The sequence below is a fragment of the Nicotiana tabacum genome, chromosome 24 (genome assembly GCF_000715075.1).
Source record: "Nicotiana tabacum cultivar K326 chromosome 24, ASM71507v2, whole genome shotgun sequence".
NCBI lineage: Eukaryota > Viridiplantae > Streptophyta > Magnoliopsida > Solanales > Solanaceae > Nicotiana > Nicotiana tabacum.
Genome location: NC_134103.1, coordinates 104,657,430 through 104,677,080, shown reverse-complemented (window position 1 = coordinate 104,677,080; position 19,651 = coordinate 104,657,430). Strand labels below are relative to the sequence as shown.

At 35.6% G+C, this 19,651-nt stretch overlaps 2 protein-coding genes, 2 non-coding genes and 2 pseudogenes across 4 annotated transcripts; 4 read left to right on the top strand and 2 right to left on the bottom strand.

The window, feature by feature from the left end:
• The first annotated feature begins 1,295 nt into the window (after positions 1-1,295).
• LOC142161800 (UPF0481 protein At3g47200-like) lies at positions 1,296-6,491 on the top strand (annotated as a pseudogene).
• On the top strand, positions 6,016-6,233 carry LOC142178727 (small nucleolar RNA U3). The gene has a single exon (XR_012706990.1). It is a non-coding gene; the product is annotated as a small nucleolar RNA U3 (small nucleolar RNA).
• Positions 6,492-8,752: 2,261 nt separating the features above from the next.
• On the top strand, positions 8,753-8,967 carry LOC142178734 (small nucleolar RNA U3). The gene has a single exon (XR_012706996.1). It is a non-coding gene; the product is annotated as a small nucleolar RNA U3 (small nucleolar RNA).
• A 6,154-nt stretch (positions 8,968-15,121) lies between these two features.
• Positions 15,122-16,302, bottom strand: LOC142178368 (uncharacterized). Its single transcript, XM_075247707.1, has 2 exons — positions 15,789-16,302; positions 15,122-15,690 (listed from the first exon to the last, which is right to left on the bottom strand). Exons 1-2 carry the CDS (start codon positions 16,300-16,302, stop codon positions 15,122-15,124), a joined length of 1,083 nt encoding a protein of 360 aa, XP_075103808.1.
• Positions 16,303-17,273: 971 nt separating this feature from the next.
• Positions 17,274-18,185, bottom strand: LOC142178367 (uncharacterized). The gene is made up of 2 exons (XM_075247706.1): positions 18,017-18,185; positions 17,274-17,917 (listed from the first exon to the last, which is right to left on the bottom strand). Exons 1-2 carry the CDS (start codon positions 18,183-18,185, stop codon positions 17,274-17,276), a joined length of 813 nt encoding a protein of 270 aa, XP_075103807.1.
• A 1,147-nt stretch (positions 18,186-19,332) lies between these two features.
• LOC142178743 (small nucleolar RNA U3) lies at positions 19,333-19,445 on the top strand (annotated as a pseudogene).
• The last annotated feature ends 206 nt before the right edge of the window (positions 19,446-19,651 follow it).

The window sequence follows — 19,651 nt, the reverse complement described above, 5'->3', positions numbered from 1 at the left end:
GGAGAGCTTATACATCATATAATTTGATTGTATACGGCCAAAATCGAGTTCGCCCTTCGTATGAATAATCGAGATTGGAACGTGATAGACCAAGGTTCAATTTTGTGTAATATCAAGCCATGATGCGAAGTTAGGTTACCGGGTTCGAGACCCAGAGGTCAAGCAAAATAGAGACCGGTCAAGTTCGAGACCAGCCAAGATCGGGATCGAGCTAAATGGAGACCGTTCAAAGATTGAGATTGACCAAGATCGAGATCAGGCTAAATACAGAGACCGATCGAGGAAAGCTTATCGAGCCAAAAAATAGAAAGCCGGAATATCCGCAATTGGGCGAGAATCTCGGCGGAAATCACAATGCATATCAAAGAGAGACCAATTAATTAATCTATTATGAGATTCTTTGTTGTATTTAAAAATATAATATTAAGAACAGAACCTCCCCACTATATAAAGGAGGGTCTGATTATTTGTAAGGGAGATTGGTTCAGATTCATAGAATACAAAGCAATATGTCTTTCTTCTGGTTTTGGATATTTAGCCATATTGTTCTTCTATCAGTTGTTCTCCATTCAGTTTGAGGGTGATAATACTTGAAGGCTTAGGCTAATTGATTAATTCGGTTTACATTTATTTTCCTTTACAGTTTATTTTGATATTCATTTTTATATTTTCTCAATTTGTATCGAATTATACCACGTGTCCTTAGAGCCGCGTACAAATTCAATTAATTATTCATTTTTTGGGTAAACAGTTTGGCGCCCACTGTGGGGCTAAGGATAATAGTGGTTATTTGATACAAATCGTTGTAAAACATACTATTTCACACTTACTCTTGGAAGTATCTTTGATTTCAAGCTAAAAATGATGAACTCTCAATTAGTACCCCTACATACCGATAACGAATCCGACCATCATGATGAGAATAACAACGTGACGTTCGGGGATGGAAGGCCACCCGCTGACCCCGTTGGGACTCGGGCTGTGGATCCAGTTGACGTTAATTCGTATGTGGCCATCGAAACAAACAAATATTTCGGCCCCGAAGATAGCATCCATGGTGGAATCCGATCTGTATTTCGAAATACCCAAAATGTGGGAGAAGACGGGATCAACCCTTAGTAAATGGGGGAACGGGTCTAAAATACTCAAAATGATCGGACGGGTCGCTACAAATTATCTCAAATAATTTCAATTTTTATTTTGGACTATTTCAGTCTTGATTGGAAAAAGATGAGCCTTGGCGTAACTGGTAAAGTTGCTGTCATGTGACTAGGTCACTGGTTCGAGCTGTGAAAATGTCTTTTGTGGAAATGGAGGGTAAGGCAACATACGATAGATCATTGTGTTCCGGTCCTTCCTCGGTCCCCGCACATAGCGAGAGCTTAGTGCACCGAAATCGAAAAAAGAGGAGAAAATCTTTCTTCAGATTTTTATTCTGATAATTATTTATTGACAATTTATGTGGAGAAAAGAAACACAACACAAGGAAATGATATGACTCATTCCCATTAAATACAGATATAAAAAGGGAGGAAAGTGGATCATTTAATTGGGATAAGGCAAACAAATGGTCAAGATCGGTCAGGACTGAAAACAAGCAAACATGCAAATGAAATCCTTGATGAAATATTTGCGGATTTCAACGATTCATCCGGCAAATGTTGTACCATATTCAAATTAAGTGTGGGGTTGAGTGAATCAAAACCGGTTGCTTACAAGCCAAATGTGATCTACATTGGTCCTCACCAAAAACACAATCCTGAACTTCGCTCCATGAAAAAGTATAAACTACGTTACCTACAACAGTTCCTTCACAGGAAAGAGGGGATTGATGTGGAAAGTTGCATTAGGGAATTGGAGGATGAAGCATTAAAGTGTTATGATGATATAGAACCTTGAAAGTGATATTGTTGCCACATTTTCAAAAATATTGTTACTTGATGGTTGTTTACTAGTTGAATTTATTCGAGAGCATTGTGGAATGTATCCAGAAGGAGAAAGTTGGATTATCCCTGGAAATTGCATATGTAATCAAGAACTTCTGAGATATGTAGTTAGTAGAAAACCAACTTCCTGTATTTGTCCTCATCAAGTCGTGACATGACAAAGAGAGTTGATCGAATACCATTCATAAAAATGGTGAAGAAGATTTTTTTTACATTTATTACCGAAGATGACCCTGTATCCTATCGGGAGAGTGAAGGTAATACCGCATAAATCAAACATTTACTTCAATTTGTGCACATGTCATGTCACCCTTCAGAGATTAAGCCAATAGATAAGGACCACCTAACGGGGCATAAGGTCATGCCCAATGCAACAGAGCTTTTCGAAGCTGGAGTTAGCTTCGTAAAAGTCGGATATATTTATGATAACTTGAAGAGAGAAAACTTTGGAGATAACACAAGTTTATTTGATATCAAATTTGAGAATGGGTTAATGAAAATACCTAGTTTTAAAGTCCTTGATAGTACATAGACTCTCATGCAGAATATGATAGCGTTTGAGCAACAGTCGTCTCATGTACATACTAGATATTTCATTGGTTTTGTAATTTTTATGGATTATCTTATCGACTCAGAGAAAGATGTGATTTTTCCACGCCAAAAAGGAATTATTAGGAATAGGATAAGGGAGGACAAAGAAATAGTTACCTTTTTTAACAAGACCGGAAAAGGTGTCATCATTTCATCTGAGAACTTCAATTATAAAGAAGAATGCAGAAAATTGGTTCAACATTGTAAAAAACCATGGAACCCAATGAAGGCAGGTTTGAGGCGCAATGTTGGAAAACTAATTCAGAGTTGTAGTAGAAAATTTTAATTGTTTAAGATTTAGTTTATTTAATTCATGTTTCAATAGAATTTGTAGTCAGAATTAATATAAGAATGGGCTTTCTTATTTCTAGTTAAAATAGGTTTTGTACTATAAATAAAGGTATTACTAGCTTATTGTAATGCGTGGAGATTTGTGACAATTGTAGAGAGCTTTCAGAGATTTAATAATAATATATTTTACTTCATATAGGTATCAAAGTTTCTACGATCTTGGGAGAAAATTAAGTAGCTTCTGTTGCCAGTGGGCGACACTAACCAATATGTGTCGCCCGTTTGGCCAAATATTATATTGACAAACACCTGACCAATTATTATATTGGCAAAAGACGAGTCTATAATACATGCATGTAAAACAATCATGCTGAGAAGGATTGAGCAAAGAGATTGCAAGATTAAAGAGGTGTAAGCAAATATGGCACAAGAGAAATAGACTCTTCTAAGAAATTAGAGAAATGACCAAGTGCATCAACAAGAGTTGAAGACAGGTGCTTCAATTAAATCGGGTATTGGTGACAAAGTGCATCTACGTGAGTTGGAAACGGGTGCTTCAACAAAATTGATTGTTGGTGACAAAGTACATCAACGATAGTTGAAGACAAGTGCTTCAACAAAATTGGTTGTTGGTGGCAAAGTACTTTAATGAGGGATGAAGACATGTACTTTAGCAAAAGTAGAAGTTGGAGAGAAGTGCTTCAACACACAACATACAACCTTTAATTATGGGGGAATGTTGGAAAAGTAATTCAAAGTTGTAGAAAACCTTAATTGTTTGAGATTTGGTTTATTTAATTCATGTCTCAATAGAATTTGTAATCAGAATTAATATAAGAATAGCCTTTCCTATTTCTAGTTAAAATAGGTTTCGTACTATTATAAATAAGGATATTACTAGCTTATTTTAATGCGTGGAGATTTGTGAGAATTATAGATAGCTTTTAGAGAGTTATAATAAAATATTTTTCTTCACGCAATTATTTTAATAGTTTGTGGGTAGGAGCTTCAACTGTGGGAGCTATCATACTCCTGATACTCACAGCTATGCAGACTGTTCTAGGGGCCGAGGTGCTTTTCAAACTCCGCAAATTGAAGGACAATGACAACTTCATACGTACCCTTTAGCATGAATACGACCTATATCACAATTAGTCATTTGGTTTATGTAGACAAGATAGTGATTTTCACCTGAGGCAATAATAACTCCGATCCATCAAACTTATGATGGAGTAAGTGAGTAGATATCAAAGTGTATTTGGAAAATGGCAAAAAATAGGACACCATAAGGGGTGGTTTTATCTTTTAATTTTCTGAGACATTAAACTACATGAACAGAAGAGGGTCCACAAAAATATTGGAGTAGTGCAAAGAATAATAAATAGTGAAGCGAAAGAGTTTCCATTTAAAAGAAGGGGATAACATTCTGGAAAGGACTCGATAGAACTACAACAACTAAAAGGGAAGATTAAGGATGTTGACTTGCTTTGCTGTCACGATATTTTCCCTCGCAGGACACCAAACTTATAGGGAAGGTTCTTTAATTACGCTGCTATGACAGTTACAAGAAAAGCAATATAATGACACAACAACAGACATGCCCGGTTATGGGCATTACTGTCATTGGCATCTTTCCAGTCATTTGCAACAACAATTTCTACTCTATTTGCAGATATCTTTGCACGGGCCAGCTCATAATTTATATGTATAAACTTATAAAAAACAAACAACCAAAGAACAGATAACCAATTAAAAAAAAGCTAGCAATAAAGAAGAGTTAAAAAGTCGATAGCCATTTAAATTATTTTCTTGAACTGTTCTCTGGTATTCTTGTACAGCAGCATTTGCTGCAGCTCCACCAGCCAATATAGCTTCCTCAAGCACATCGACAGGTAATGTTAGTTTTTCAACTTTGCAACCTCTTGTCTTGTCTGTGCATTATGTTTTCCTCTTGCTTCAGAAAGAGTCAAGATGCTTACATGAAAATCTTGATAGTGGCAGCTAACAGGAGAATATGCTCCTATTGGTATCACAAAACTGAAGGACCATAAGCAACCTGGCATACCGCTCTCTGTTTCATCAGATCTTGGTTTGTCTTTGCAGGCTTGCCAATGCCATATAATTAATAGTTCGTTGAGTCGTTCTGCCTCCAGTACAACAGCTTCTTTAGATGTAAGTTGATCTAGAGCTTTATTGTCGTCCTGCATTTGTAACCCATCCTCCAAACAGGCATGGATAGAAGATAAGAAGAATCACCTTTACTAAACTTAAACAAGGTAGCACATGCAATTCCTCAAACAAATGCAAAGCGCTAAAGTTGTATGTACCTCTAATTGGGCACACTTTAAGCCTCTAACTCTTGCCTCCAGGGGTGTGATAACTGCCCTAATAGGAGGCATTTCATCATATTTTATGCAGCATGAACTCTCAAGTAGTAGCTTCTTTTTTCTGCTGTGGATTTTGTAGCCAGAGCTTCTTTTTTCTCATCATTTATTTTATTATTCCCGAAACACACAGAACTTGCACTATATATATAAATCATTCTGTTTGAAAATTTAGCTTCTAAATATCACAATGAATTTATCTTGTCACTGTGAAAGATACTACAGTGAGTACAAGTATTAAAAAGTAGGTAGACATGTACCTTTCTTTCAAGAAGAGATTCTGATTTTTTTTTAATCTGTAACTGGAAATACAAATTCTTTAGTAGCAGATTCTACATTTATAATTTTTTCTCCTTTTACTTTTTTTCTTCTTATTTGGCCTCAAATAGTCCTGGCATAGAAAAAATTACAAATGTTTTATAGTTCTAGTTGATTGGAGAGATCAAAAGGACAACAACTGGCTAGGTTTCTGATCTTCGTCATAGCAAACTTCCAGCTTAAAATAAAATAAAATTAAAAAGCAAAATCATCAAACAAACCCATTTAACACCTACTTTCGTCAATTTCCCGTCTTGTGGAATTTCTGAAATCTTCCAATGTTCCATAACCCTATACAAATTGTTAACATCAAACGGCCTGCTTTCATTTCATGATAGTTGTAAAAGCAAACCTGTTAATCTTCGCATATGAAAGCTGACTCAATTCCACTTCTTGCACTGCAGAACGACACTCTCTCTGTCCCTCATCGGCAATATAAAGCACAGAAAAGGCATTTACAAGCACAGATGACGAAGATGAAGTTCACGACCTTACTTGAACAGGATCTGTTCTATAGGCTTGTACCACTGTATCCTTGAGTTCTAAGGAGACAGGAAACCAAGTCTGGTTGATGAGACATGGCCATTGGACCAGAGCGTGATTAACAGCTCCCACGGCCCTCGGGTTATATGGTGCCGTAGATGATCGTTCTCAGCCCCCTAACCATGGGTGTTGGGATGGTCTAATGGCTGTCTGACAGACTACAATTCCTTTTTTTTGCTCTTGATGTTCTCCATTTCTGTTACTTGAAGTTGAGCTGAATCCCTCCTGCAATTTTCACCATAGATGACTGCTAAAATTCACCATTCATATTCACTAGAATAACTTTTCGAGACAACAACCCTTCCCTATAAGCTAAGCAATCTACTTCACCTAAATTGTATATTGGTTTTAGACTAGTCTTAGTAGGCGCTTTGCACGCGTGTACTGCTCGTATCAATGAATATATAAATTTTAAAAATTACATAAATAATGTATTTTTCGTTATTGAACAAATACTAAAGAAAGAAATGTAAGTTCCTAAAATAACGAATTTTAATCTCACTAAGCTAGCTCAATAAAATAAAGAAATTCTACTCCACATAAGTTTTTATATGCCCTTATTATGATTTATGAGGCGTGAAATATCTTATAAAAATTATTGTTATCTTTGTGGCCAAACACTATAAGCAAATAACACAAAAAATATTTTTACCACAATTATTCAAAGATAACAAAATAAATTAAAGAATTTGAATCTTTTGGTATTTTACCCTTTAAAAATATATTTTATATTTGACAAAATAGTAATTTGTTTATCTTCCTAATATTTAGGACTTCTAAATTAACTAAAATTTTAATTATTATATCTTTCCTTATTTGAATTCTCTAGAAAATAACTTTAAAATTAATTAAAATTTTACCTTATATAAATTATTTAATTTAATTATGACACAACTATAACTATACTTTTTCTAATATTTAGGAAAAAAAGAAATAGAAAGGCGGATTATTTCCATAAATCTACGTTATCAATTTTCCTTTCCACTAAGAGTATTTTAATTTGTTTGGCAAAAATCACTTAGCTTGAACACTCACTTTAATTGTACTATTCGTTTGTCTTTATTGCCACTGAATCCTTTCCTTACAATATTTTCGCACCGTGGTGAGTTATTCAATATATATGTATAAGGAAAGATATAATAAATAAAATTTTAGTTGATTTAGAAGTCCTAAATATTAGGAAGATAAGCAAATTACTATTTTGTCCAATATAAAATATATTTTTAAAGAGTAAAAAAGACGAACGATATTTCGCTAAGGGTTTTCGTGCTTTTAATATAGTATAAATTCTGATTGGGACGAAGAGGCTTTACCAAAAGTATTTATTTCTTTAAAATGGTAAAAATTACTCAATATGAAAATATTAAATTTTAAAATTTTAAATTTCTCAATCTCCTTTTCAATATTTTTAACCGTTTAATATCCGGAATTTCTCTATTAGTAGAGCTCAAACCTAGAATACCATTCATTTCATGTCATACTTTGATGTTTCAAAGTGTTTGCGAGATTTTTCCCTTAAGACTTTCAAAAAACTTGAACATATCTTTATGATATAGTAAGAGGTAGCCCATGTTGTGCATTGGCCCAATAATACTATTACCTAAATATTAATGTCGTATGGTAGAGTTAGATCGAGTTCATCTCCAAAAGATACTAAAGTTATTCTTAAAATACCTAAAGTCATTAAAAAATTATAATTTTATTGGTCCCAACTATTACTTGAAAATTAAAATTTAAAGGAACTTGTTTGATGATCATGCTTTGCGAATTAGCAGAAGTTATAAAATTTTCATTTAACTTATAAGCAATAACAATCTTCTTTTGTGTCAAGTTATCTAATGCAACTACAATTAGGTTCACATTTAATATTACCTCATATCTAAAATAAATATCTTTTTAATTTTTTTTTATGCTCATTAAGGAAATCATATAAAATATTTATTATAAGATTTATTTGATTAATTTATGCTTTATATCATAGTCAAATTACTCATTATATTCTGTAGGTAATTTATACTAAAGTTAGATGATTTTAGCTTCAATTATTGATTATGAAATTTCATACTACTACTACTACTTTATAGGAAACAAAATTCTTAAAATTTGCATAATGAGAAGAAATTTACGTTTATAGAGAGAACTTTTGAGAGCATAGGTGTCCGACTAATTATCTGTACAAATATTAACTATACAATTTAAATTAATATAGAAAAATTAAAGTATATACTTTGTGTGTAAAATTTATAAGATTAATACCATATAAAGTACCACTTAGTAGCCATGGAATTGTTTTTTGCATATTTCTAGTCTTTTTTGGGATATTCAAAATATTTTACTCATATCATATTTTCTTAAACTTTGACTTTTGATCTTACCATCCTGATTTCCTTTTTGTTATCCAACTAATAAATACCCAAAAGAGAAGATAAATCTATCAACATAAGTCTAGTTCTTTAAACTAAAAGGTAAGATGTACACGCATAGAACAATCGAGCATTAATTTTTTTTATTTATAATTTCGTATGAATTTTTTGAATATTTTTGTTTAAAATAAAGCTTTTGTACAAAGTATAGACTCAATTCCACATGCTTTACTAGGAACGACACACTTACCGTTCCACATCGGCAATATACAGCAGAAAAAGGCATTTATAAACATGAATGACGAAGTTGATGTTCACGACCTTACTTGAACAAGATCTGTTCTATAGGCTCGTACCACTGTATCATTGAGTTCTAAGGAGACAGGAAACCAAGTCTGGTTGATGAGTCATGTCCATTGGACCAGAACGTGATTAAAAACTCTAACGACCCTCGGGTTATGGTGCCATATATGATCATTCTCAGCCCCTAACAATGGGTGTTGGGATGGTCTAATGACTGTCTCACAGACTCTTCACATCTTTTTTTTCCTCTTGATTTTCTCCATTTCTGTTACTTGAAGATGAGCTTGAGCTCTCCTGCAAATTACACCATAGACGACTGCTTCTATGGCATTTTTTCGGGATAACAAGACTCCAAATAAGCTAAGCAACATACTAGCCTGTTTGGCTAAGATATTTTTTGGGTGTTGGGATGGTCTAATGGTTGTCTGATAGACTCTTCACATCTTTTTTTTGCTCTTGATTTTCTCCATTTCTGTTACTTGAAGATGAGCTTGAGCTCTCCTGCAAATTACACCATAGATGACTACTTCTATGGCATCTTTTCGGGACAACAAGACTCTGAATAAGCTAAGCAATCTACTAGCCTTTTGGCCAAGCTTCTTTTTGGGCCAAAAGTGTTTTGTTTTGTTGCAAGAAATGCTTTTAGCCAAAAACTAAGGTGTTTGTCTAAGTTTTTAGAAGTAAAAAAAGTACTTTTGAGGAAAAGAAGCTGATAGTAGGCTATAATTATGTAGTTTAGCTACTATTTGCACTCTAACTTAGCTGCACTTTATTGATATTTGAATGTTAAATGATAACAAATTGCTCTAATTAAGTACTTTATACTCTGCAGGAGCAATTCCGGGTTTTGGGGATGTTAAAGAGTGTTTCGGAACAAATATGGAGCATTGAAGGCCAATTGAAAGTTAGTGCGCTTAAAAAGAAGAAAGAAAAAAATGCTGCAGAAAATCCTCTAGGTGCGTGGTCGATGCGTAGCCGCGCACTGGGCAGCACATGTCAGGCAGAAACTGGCCAAAATGCGCGGTCGATGCGCGGTTGATGCCCGGCCGCGCACGTGCTTCCGAGAAAAATCGTCCAAGGTTAGTTTTGTAATTTGAGAGACGAATAACCTTGACCTATATGAAGCCCAGCTCGCCCAAAAAGAGGGTAGCTCTATTTTTAGAAGAACTTTGGAGGCAAGAACACAAAAGGAGCAAGACAGAGAATTCTCCTTCGAGTTTTTCATCTTCTTCTTCTTAATTCCATTGCTGGTTATGACTTTTTATATTGTAATCTTGCATAGTAGTATGAGTAGCTAAACCTGTCATCTAGGGTTGATGGAACTAATTGTTGGATGAAGTCTTGATTACGTTTTGATATAATTGAGCTGTTTTTACTTTATAATTGTTCAACTATGTGTTCCTTGTGATTAATTGAAAGGGCCCTTGATTAATCGTGTCTAGTTGTCTAGTGTTGCTTGAGAAAGAACACTTGATTAGATTATTGTTAAACAATGCCACTTTCGAGTAAGTTAAGAGATTAATTACTTGAATTTAAAAGCTGGATTAGAGATAACGAAGCTTTGGTGTGATATTTATGAGTTGTACAAATTGTCAACTAGAATAGTTCGAGTGAATGTTTCTAGTAAATTATCGTAATTAATCGAGAGATAAGTACGGTAAGCAAGAAATCATCATTTTTATAAAGTGTTACGGCGAGATTATAGCTAACTTGTCAGGAATTAATCCGACAATTGGGGAAATCAATAACCCTAGATTCTTTTACCCTTGAATTCAACTTCATTCTTGCTTATTGATAGTTTTATTGTCTTTTTTTCCGTAGTTAAATAATTCCTGGTAATTATCAAATAAAATCTCGAACTCTGAAAATTGTCTGAGCTTATCATTAGCGATACTAAAGGATGTAGCAAATAGGTTAGTTCCCTGTGAGATTCGATTCCGGACTCTTGAACCGGATTATTTTTGCAGCGACCGCTTAGTCCTTTTTATAAGGCATAGCTGGGCGTGATAAGAATTTGATTTTGAGAAGCAGAAAAATGTAGCTTCTCCCCCCAAGCACTTTTCTGAAAAGCACTTTTGTGAAAAATACACTTATAAGCAGTTTTCAAAGGCTTGGACAAACACTAATTACTACTCAAAAGTGGTTTTCAAATTAATTAGCCAAACACAAACCGATTCTCACAAAAAGTATTTTTTTTCCTTTAAAAAGGTGAAAATTAGTCTATACGAGCATATAAAATTTGGAATTTTAAATCTCTTTTCAATATTTTTAATCATCTAATATTTGGAAGGTGGGCGTGGCTCCTATAAATGACAAGATGCGGGAAGTGAGGCTCAGATGGTTTGGACATGTGCGGAGGAGAAGCCCTGATACCCCGGTAAGAAGGCGTGGATGGTTGGCTTTGGCGGGTACAAGAAGAGGTAGAGGGCGACCTCAGAAGTATTGGAGAGAGATGATCAGGCAGGACATGGTGTGGCTTCAGATTTCCGAGAACATGGTCCTTGATAGGATGATGTGGATATCGAGCATTAGGGTTGTATGTTAGGAGGTAGTCGAGCATTTTTCTACTTCGTTCCGGGTGTGAGGCTAGTCTGATAGAATTTGTCTTAGATCGCTAGTGGTTAATGTTGTGTTCACATTATTTTCCTATTTTTCATAGCACCAAGCCTTATTTACTGGTTATTGTTATTGCGTTTCAACTATTTGATGGTTCTTATAATTATGTTATTATTTCTATGGTCTTTTTTCTATTGATGGAACTAATATATTGTCCTTTTCGTCTTTTTCGTTTTATTGAGTCGAGCTTCTCTACTCCATCGGGGCACGAATAAGGTTTACGTATACACTACCCTCCCCAGACCCCTTACCTATAGGATATTACTGGGTTGTTGCTGTTGTTATTATTGTAATATTTGGAATTCTTCTATTCTCGGGGATCAAACCTGGAATCCCATTCATTTCACGTGATACTTTGATGTTCTCTTTTCATTTTCAAAGTGTTTTACCAGATTTTCCCCTTAAAACTTTCAATGAACTTGAACATATCTTTATGATATATACAAATCCAAATTTATTTTCTCAAATTCTAATTGTGGTTAATATAAAATAATGGGTTTGAACTTTGCTTAGATTTTACTACATCAAAGTTTTAACTAGCATTTGAATATAGATTTGGTTGAAACTTGAAAAAAAAGTTTTTAAAGATGAGATGAGAAATCGTTTTTGAAAGTTGAAATTATGTTTGAACATGCATTTTACTTGAAAAGAAATTGAAATTTTACGAGTAGAAAACTACAAAAAATTGAAAAACTAGTCTAAACCACTTTTTAAAACTTGAAAAAATTATCTTCAAAAATTGCCCAGAACTAGTAATATTTTACAACTAAACAATATTTTTAAAATATTTTGAAAAGAAGTACAAAAAAACAAAAGAACTTATCCAAACAGAAGCTTAGAATAGTTCTCTTCTAGTATTCTATTACTCTTTTACATGAGTAATTTTGGTTAAGCTTTTAGCAAACTAGACATTTTTCAACTAAATTATAGTTTCTTAGTATTTTGTCATCTATATTCTAAAGTATCCCAAAAATCATTTATAGGTGATGAATTTTAGTGGAATTCAAAAGTTACAGATCACCCCAAAAAGTATCATATTTTCTGCAATTTCTTTTAACAATAATGTTACTCATTGGGTCGATAAATCTTGGAGTTAGAATTGGGTAGGTGCCGCACAGACGCAAGCCTTTGCTATCATAAATTATGACGCTCCACTGCTTGGGGCTTCTTAATCGGACACCCCTCTAAAATGCGATGGAGGCCACTAGTTTAATAGTCTGTTTGGCCAAGTTTCTCCAATCCTAGAAATATTTTTTTTTTCCTCAAAAAAATATTTTTTTTCAAAGTTGAAGTGTTTGACCAAGCTTTTGGAAGAAACAAAAGTGCTTTTGATGAGAAGTAGAAGCAGTTTTAAAGAAATAGAAAAAAATAGTTTCTCCAAAAGCACTTTTTAAAAAGCACTTTTGAGAAAAAATATACTTAGAAATAATTTTTAAAAGCTCGGCCAAACACTAATTGCTGTTCAGAAGTGCTTTTCAAATTAATTAATCAACAACAAATTACTTTTTAGCAAAATACTGTTGAGAAAAGCACAAACGAGCTATAAGTCATAAGCCTTCATAATTACCTATACACACTTTATCGACAAGGCAAGAGACTAATAATCTACATGTTGTTAATTTTCAAAATGATTCAACTTGAACTTAAAAATCAAAATAAATTATTATCAGTAAGCTACTTCCTTTCAAAACTATTAGCACAATAGGGTGACGAACCTACTAGCAGAGAAGGAACCGTATGATAAAATTTAATTTTTGATAGTTACTCCATATGTTTGCGAATGAAAATTTTTTGTACGGACAAATTAGGAACTACTACATATAATAGAAGGGTAATTTTGAGTAGTATTAAGACTCTCACAATCAGCCTGATGCTAGCTCTGATGTATACAGCTCATATTGACATAATAATGATATGATTGATTTTAAATTGGTCCGTTGTAATATAGGGTTATTCAAAATCTTCATCTTGTTGGGAAGTGCATGATCATTCATAGGTCCCTCGGCAGAAGTGTTGTGTCCTACCTTTTGATTGCAGCAATCTTTCTTTTCCAAAACATGTTGTCGGAGACTGCCATGAAAGTGCTTGAGCTAAAGCTTGGACATAGTTAGAAGAGAGAAGAGAGGCTGAGGAAAATGAGAACTCTTGTATATGTGTATTGAAGAAGGAAGCTACCGTATTAATACATTGTTCTAAACAAACTAATCCACAAATTACATAATTACCCTCTACATTGTAACTACTTAACTACCCTTATGTCTATATCCTCAATACTCCCCCTCAAGCTGTGTAGTGTGAATAAGTTGTACACTCCCAGCTTGGACAATAGAAAATCATGTTATGCCTTCCCAAGTCCTTTGGTTAGTACATCTGCTAACTGCAGGTTTGTAGAGACATGTGCAGTCTGGATTAGGCCTTGTTGAATTCTCTCTCGAATAAAATGGCAGTCAAACTCGATATGTTTGGTCCTTTCATGATAGATGGGATTTGCAGTAATCTGAATAGCCGCTTTACTATCACAATACAGCTTCACTGGAAGTTTCAAGCCCACATTCAACTCTTTGAACAACCCTATTAACTAGACCACTTCTGCTATTGCATTGGCCATACTTCTGTACTCGGCTTCTGCAGAGCTCCTTGACACTGTATTTTGTTTCTTGGACTTCCAGGTGAAAAGAGAGTCACCCAACTTTATTACAAACCCACTCACTGACCTTCTAGTCATTGGGCAAGTGGTCCAGTCTGTATCACAATATACTGTGAGTTGGTCAGAAGATTGAGATGATAGCAGAATCCCCAACCCAGGTACATTCTTTAGGTACCTTACCACCCTCAATGCTCCTTCCATATGTGACTTCTTTGGCTTGTGCATGAACTGGCTTAAGTTCTGTACTGCATAACTGATGTCTGGCCTTGTCATGGTAAGGTACAACAGCTTCCCAACTAATTTCTGATAGCTGCTTGGATCATTAAGCAATTCATCAGTATCTAGAGTTCCATGTGCATTGGCATGATCATATTCTGCACTGGTGAGCTTATGGCTTGTGTCTAGAGGTGTGCAGGCTAGTTTAGAACCTGCAAGCTCAAGTGTGGCAATGAGATCAAGAGTGAACTTCCTTTGACAAACCAAAATGCCATGTCTGCTTCTTGCAACTTCAAGACCAAGGAAGTATCTCATCTCCCCCAAGTCCTTGATATTGAAGTGATGTTGAAGCACAACCTTGGCATCCTAAATTAACTGAGGAGATGATCCAGTGATTAAGAGGTCATCCACAAAGATGAGGATAATGACCAAGTTAGAACCAGACCTCTTACTGAAGAGGGAATAGTCATGATGACTCTATACAAAACCTGAGGATGAGAGGGCCTCACTGAGCTTCAAGTTCCATTGCCTAGAGGCCTGCTTGAGCCCATACAAGGACTTATGAAGCTTGAAAATTCTAGGAGGCTCCCCCTCACCTAGAATACTAGGGGGTGGAGTCCTATACACTTCTTCCAGCAAATCACCTTGAAGAAAAGCATTGAAGACATCCATTTAGTGCAACTTCCATCCTTTCATAGCAACTAAGGATAAAACAGTCCTTACTGTGACCATTTTCACCACAGGTGAGAAGGTCTCTTGATAATCAAGACCCTCTTGTTATGTGTAACCTTTGGCCACTAAGCGAGCTTTGTACCTTTCCACCTCACCTTTGGCATTGTATTTCACCTTAAACACCCATTTACACCCTATAACTCTCTTTTCAGTTGGTAAAGGAACTAACATCTAGGTGTGGTTGTCCTGTAGGGCCTGTAACTCTGCATCCATGGCTGAAATCCACTTGGGATCTCGAAGAGCAGCAGCATAGGAAGTTAGTTTTGTAACAACTGAGAAAGAGCAAAGTGCTTTGAAGTAAGGTGGAGACAATGAAGCATATGACATGTATGCAGACATGGTATAACTAGAACCCAAAGCAGTAGAAGGACCAGCTTTTGGCATTCCATGAACAAAGCCATTGAGCCAGCCAGGTGGTTTGGAAGTCCTAGTAGACTTCCTTAGTCCCTCTTCTGGCAAATCATGTAAGGGAGCCATAGTTGGGTGTGGCATCACTGCTGTAGGAGGTGATGTGAGGTGAGGTTGTTGTAGAGTCTCAGAAGCTGGATCAGCAGGATTAGGAGCTGAGGAGGCCTCAGGATTAAGAGCTGAGGAAGCCTCAGGGTTAGGAGCTGAGGAAGCCTCAGGAGAAGGTGGAGGTGCTATTACTGAATCAAGAGCTATCTCTGAGACCTCGGAGGTAGGATCAATGATGAAAGCATCATCTACATCAATAAACTGCTTAGCATTAGGCCTCCTACCTGTGGAAGTTGTGGTCTTGAAAGGAAAAGTGTATTCCTTGAAAGATACATCCCTGCTTACATAAAAAGCTTGTTAGTGAGACTGTATAGCCTATAACCCTTTTGAGTGGATGAATATCCCATATGCACTTCTGGTTCTGCTCTAGCTCCAAATATATCACTTCTATCAGTGACAGTAACATAGCATAGGCTTCCTAGAACCCTGAGATGCTGCAATCTAAGTGGTCGACCATAGAACATTTCAAAAGGAGACTTTCCTGCTAATGTTGTGGATGGGATTCTATTGATCAGATACACTGCATTCTGCACACAAAATCCCCAGAACCTCAGTGGAATTCTTCCCTGAAACTTGATGGCCCTAGGAACTTCAAGAATCTTTATGTGTTTCCTTTCTACCACTCCATTCTGCTGAGGTGTGTAGACACAGGAACTTTGATGAACTACACATGCATTCCTAAACATGTCTGTACAATGTGAGTCAAAGAACTCTGTTCCATTGTCTGTCCTAAACACCTTTTTTGCACTGTGAAACTGAGTCTTTACAAGAGCCGTGAACTCTTTTATTACAGTGGGTACATCACTTTTAAGTTTGAGCAGAAATATCCAAACCATTCTACTATAGTCATCTACTAAAGTGAGGAAAAATCTATTCCCATCATAGGTAGGGATTTTATAGGGACCCTATACATCACCATGTTTCAACTCAAATGCTTTAGAAGCCCTACTAGTACTTTGTGGAAAAGGAAATCTTGTCTGTTTTGCCAAAGGACAAATAGGACAGACATTATTACTATGCAACCTACTTTGTTTTATTATGTGCATTTGATGTAGAACCTTATGTGGAATGTACCCAAGTCTTCTGTGCCATAGCTCTTCTTCATTGGTGACACACAGTGCTGCGAGGCTTGAACCCTGTCTCTATCACTGTGAGGCCAATAATATAGATCTCCTTTCAGCCTACCAGTCCCCTTCACCTTCCCAGTGTGAAGGTCCTGCATTAGGCAAAAATCAGGAAAGAACAACATACAACAGTTTAGTTCCCTAGTCAGTTTTGATACTGATAGTAAATTGTATTTAAAACCTGGGATGCAAAGCACATTGGATATAATCCCTTAATCCAATTCAGAATTTCTTACACAAGAAATAGCCAAGCTATCTCCATTTGGCAAATGAACTTTTCCACCTATACTTTTAGACTGCTCTTTAGGCTTAGAGATCATTTCACTATTTGACACCATGTGATCTGTTTCCCCTGTATTTACTATCCACTTATCATCCTTTGCTTTACTATTAATAGAATGAGTTACACTAACTACATTTGCAAGCATTACAGGGCCAGTTATACCTACTGCATTAGTTGTTGGCTCAGGTGTATTATCCTTTTGTGGCATCTTCAAAATCTAGTCATATTATTCTGGAGTGAATTGCATTGGCATCTGTATGCTCAATCCTTCATCTTTCTCTGCACCTACAAAACTACATGTTGATCCTCTATAACCTGCGTTGGTATAATCAACATTTGGACCTAATGGTCATGTAGCTCCATAACCTGTGTTTTCATTTCCTGAATTATTTCCCATTCCTTAATGTTGTCCATGATTCCCTAGTTGTGCAGAGTTACCAAAATGTGCTGAATTAGCCAGTGGCTTTCTTCTGCCCTTGAAATCTGTTGGATATCCAATAAATTGATAACAACTCTCTTTGATGTGTCCTTTCATTCTACAGAATTCACACTGTATATTGAAATTCTTTCTAGGTTTCTGCATCTGAGGCCCTTTAGCACTCCAAAGTGCAGTAATGTCATTGCCCTCCATTAGTGAGTTGAGACCTGTAGAGTCACGCCCTGATGATCCTTTCTGAGTCTCATCCTCGATAACCATGGAATATGCTTGATTTAGACTAGATTCAGTGGATTTCATAAGGATTTGACATCTTGCCTGATTATATGAGTCATTTAGACCTCCTAAAAATTGAAGTAGCCTCTGTTGATTCAAGAGCTCAACATAGTCCTTCACAGAGCTAGGAGGCGGCACAATTGCGTCAAATTCACCCCACAATTCCTTTAATTTTGTAAAATATGTAGAAATAGAGTCAGTACCTTGAGAGATTGTTGCAATTTCCCTATGTAGCTGATAGATCCTCATTCGATTAACCTTGTCAAATCTTTCACGAAGATCCTCCCACACAGCTCGGGCATTCGATGCATACCCTATCCCACTGAGCAGATCTGGTGATACAGTATTCATGATCCATGAAAGGACTATATCGTTACAAGTTTCTCAATCCTCATGCAATGCTGCCGGAAATGAAGCCTTGGTGTGTTTACCATCAACAAACCCTAATTTTCGCTTAGCTTGAAGTGCAATCTTCATCGATCTCTGCCACAAGCCATAGTTCTCGGATCCTTTGAGCTGAATCGGAATTATCACTGAGCTCAGAGTGTCTGATGGATGCACAAACAACAGATGCGTATGGTCAATTTTGTTTTCCCCCATTTCTGAATCGAAGAAAATGTCAGAGTTTTGAGAAATCGTCTATCTTCTAACTGAGCTCTAGCTTCTGCAATCGAGTGATGAAGAGGCATGTTTAGATCTTCTCTGATAGCTCTGATACCATGTCGGAGACTACCATGAAAGTGCTTGAGCTAAAGCTTGGACATAGTTAGAAGAGAGAAGAAAGACTGAGGAAAATGAGAACTCTTGTATATGTGTATTGAAGAAGGAACTACTGTATTAATACATTATTCTAAACAAACTAATTCACAAATTATATAATTACCCTCTACACTGTAACTACTTAACTACCCTTGTGTCTATATCCTCAATACATGTGTATTCCAAACAAATAAGCATATGAGTGAAAGGTAGAAAACAAAGGACAAATTAATGCAGTTTGTGTATATGGTGGAATTTCAAAAATAATAACAACAATAACTGCAGGCATTTTTCACCTTTAACAAACTCAAATAAAGTAGCATATGTAATTCCTCAAAAGAATGCCAAGTGTTAAAAGTTGTATGTACCTCTAATCTGGCAAGCTTTAAATAAGATTTTTATATTAAAAATTGCAACATTCCGATAACATACCGAATTTTATATATATATATATATATATATATATATATATATATATATATATATATATATATATATATATATATAAATCCAAAAAGTTTTTTGAATGTCACAGTAAATTTCTCTATCTCAATATATCAAAAAATGTTAGTAATGCGGTAGAAGACATTAGAAAAATGGGAAAGATGTACCTTAAACTTGAAGAGATTTCTTTTTGCTTTAAACTGTTACTGCAAATCTAATTTCCTTATTAGCAGAGTCTACGTGTATAACTTTTCTTCTTTTTTCATGTGTAGAAAAAAATTACAAATGTGTTATAGTTCTGGTTGATTTGGAGAGAGAAGAGGTACAACAAGAACCGGCAAGATTTCTCAATCTTCTCAAAACCTACTTTTGTCCCTTTCTCGTCTTGTTGAATTTCTCAAAACTTCCAATATTCTATAACCCTATAGAAATTGTTAACACCAAGCGGTCTGCTTTCATTTCGAAATAGTAGAAAATGAAATCCTGTTAAAAATTTACAGCACAAAGAAGGCATTTATGAGCACAAATGGCGAAGATGAAGTTCACGACCTTACTTGAACAAGATCTGTTCTATAGGCTCGTCTCCACTGTATCCTTGAGTTATAAGGAGACGAGAAATCAAGTCTGGTTGATGAGACATGGTCATTAGACCAGACGTCCCTCGGGTTATGGTCCCGTAGATTATCGTTCTTAGCCCCTAACCATGGGTGTTGGGATGGTTTTTCTGCTCTTGGTTTTCTTCATTTCTGTTACCTGAAGTTGGTCTTAAGCCGTCCCAAAAAACTGCTTCAACCCTACATTCACTTGAAGAACATTCTGGGGAAACAAGACTCCGCATAAACTAAACATTACTCAATGCTAGA

What these genes read in the sequence shown, in the direction of transcription:
- LOC142178368 (XM_075247707.1), bottom strand. Translation starts at nt 16,302, where the DNA reads ATGGTTTGGATATTTCTGCTCAAACTTAAAAGTGATGTACCCACTGTA. An exon ending in ATATTCATCCACTCAAAAGG is followed by an intron (nt 15,691 to 15,788) that starts GTTATAGGCTAT and finishes CAACTTCCACAG; the next exon opens with GTAGGAGGCCTAATGCTAAG.
- LOC142178367 (XM_075247706.1), bottom strand. Translation starts at nt 18,185, where the DNA reads ATGGGGGAAAACAAAATTGACCATACGCATCTGTTGTTTGTGCATCCA. An exon ending in AAAATTAGGGTTTGTTGATG is followed by an intron (nt 17,918 to 18,016) that starts GTAAACACACCA and finishes CTGTATCACCAG; the next exon opens with ATCTGCTCAGTGGGATAGGG.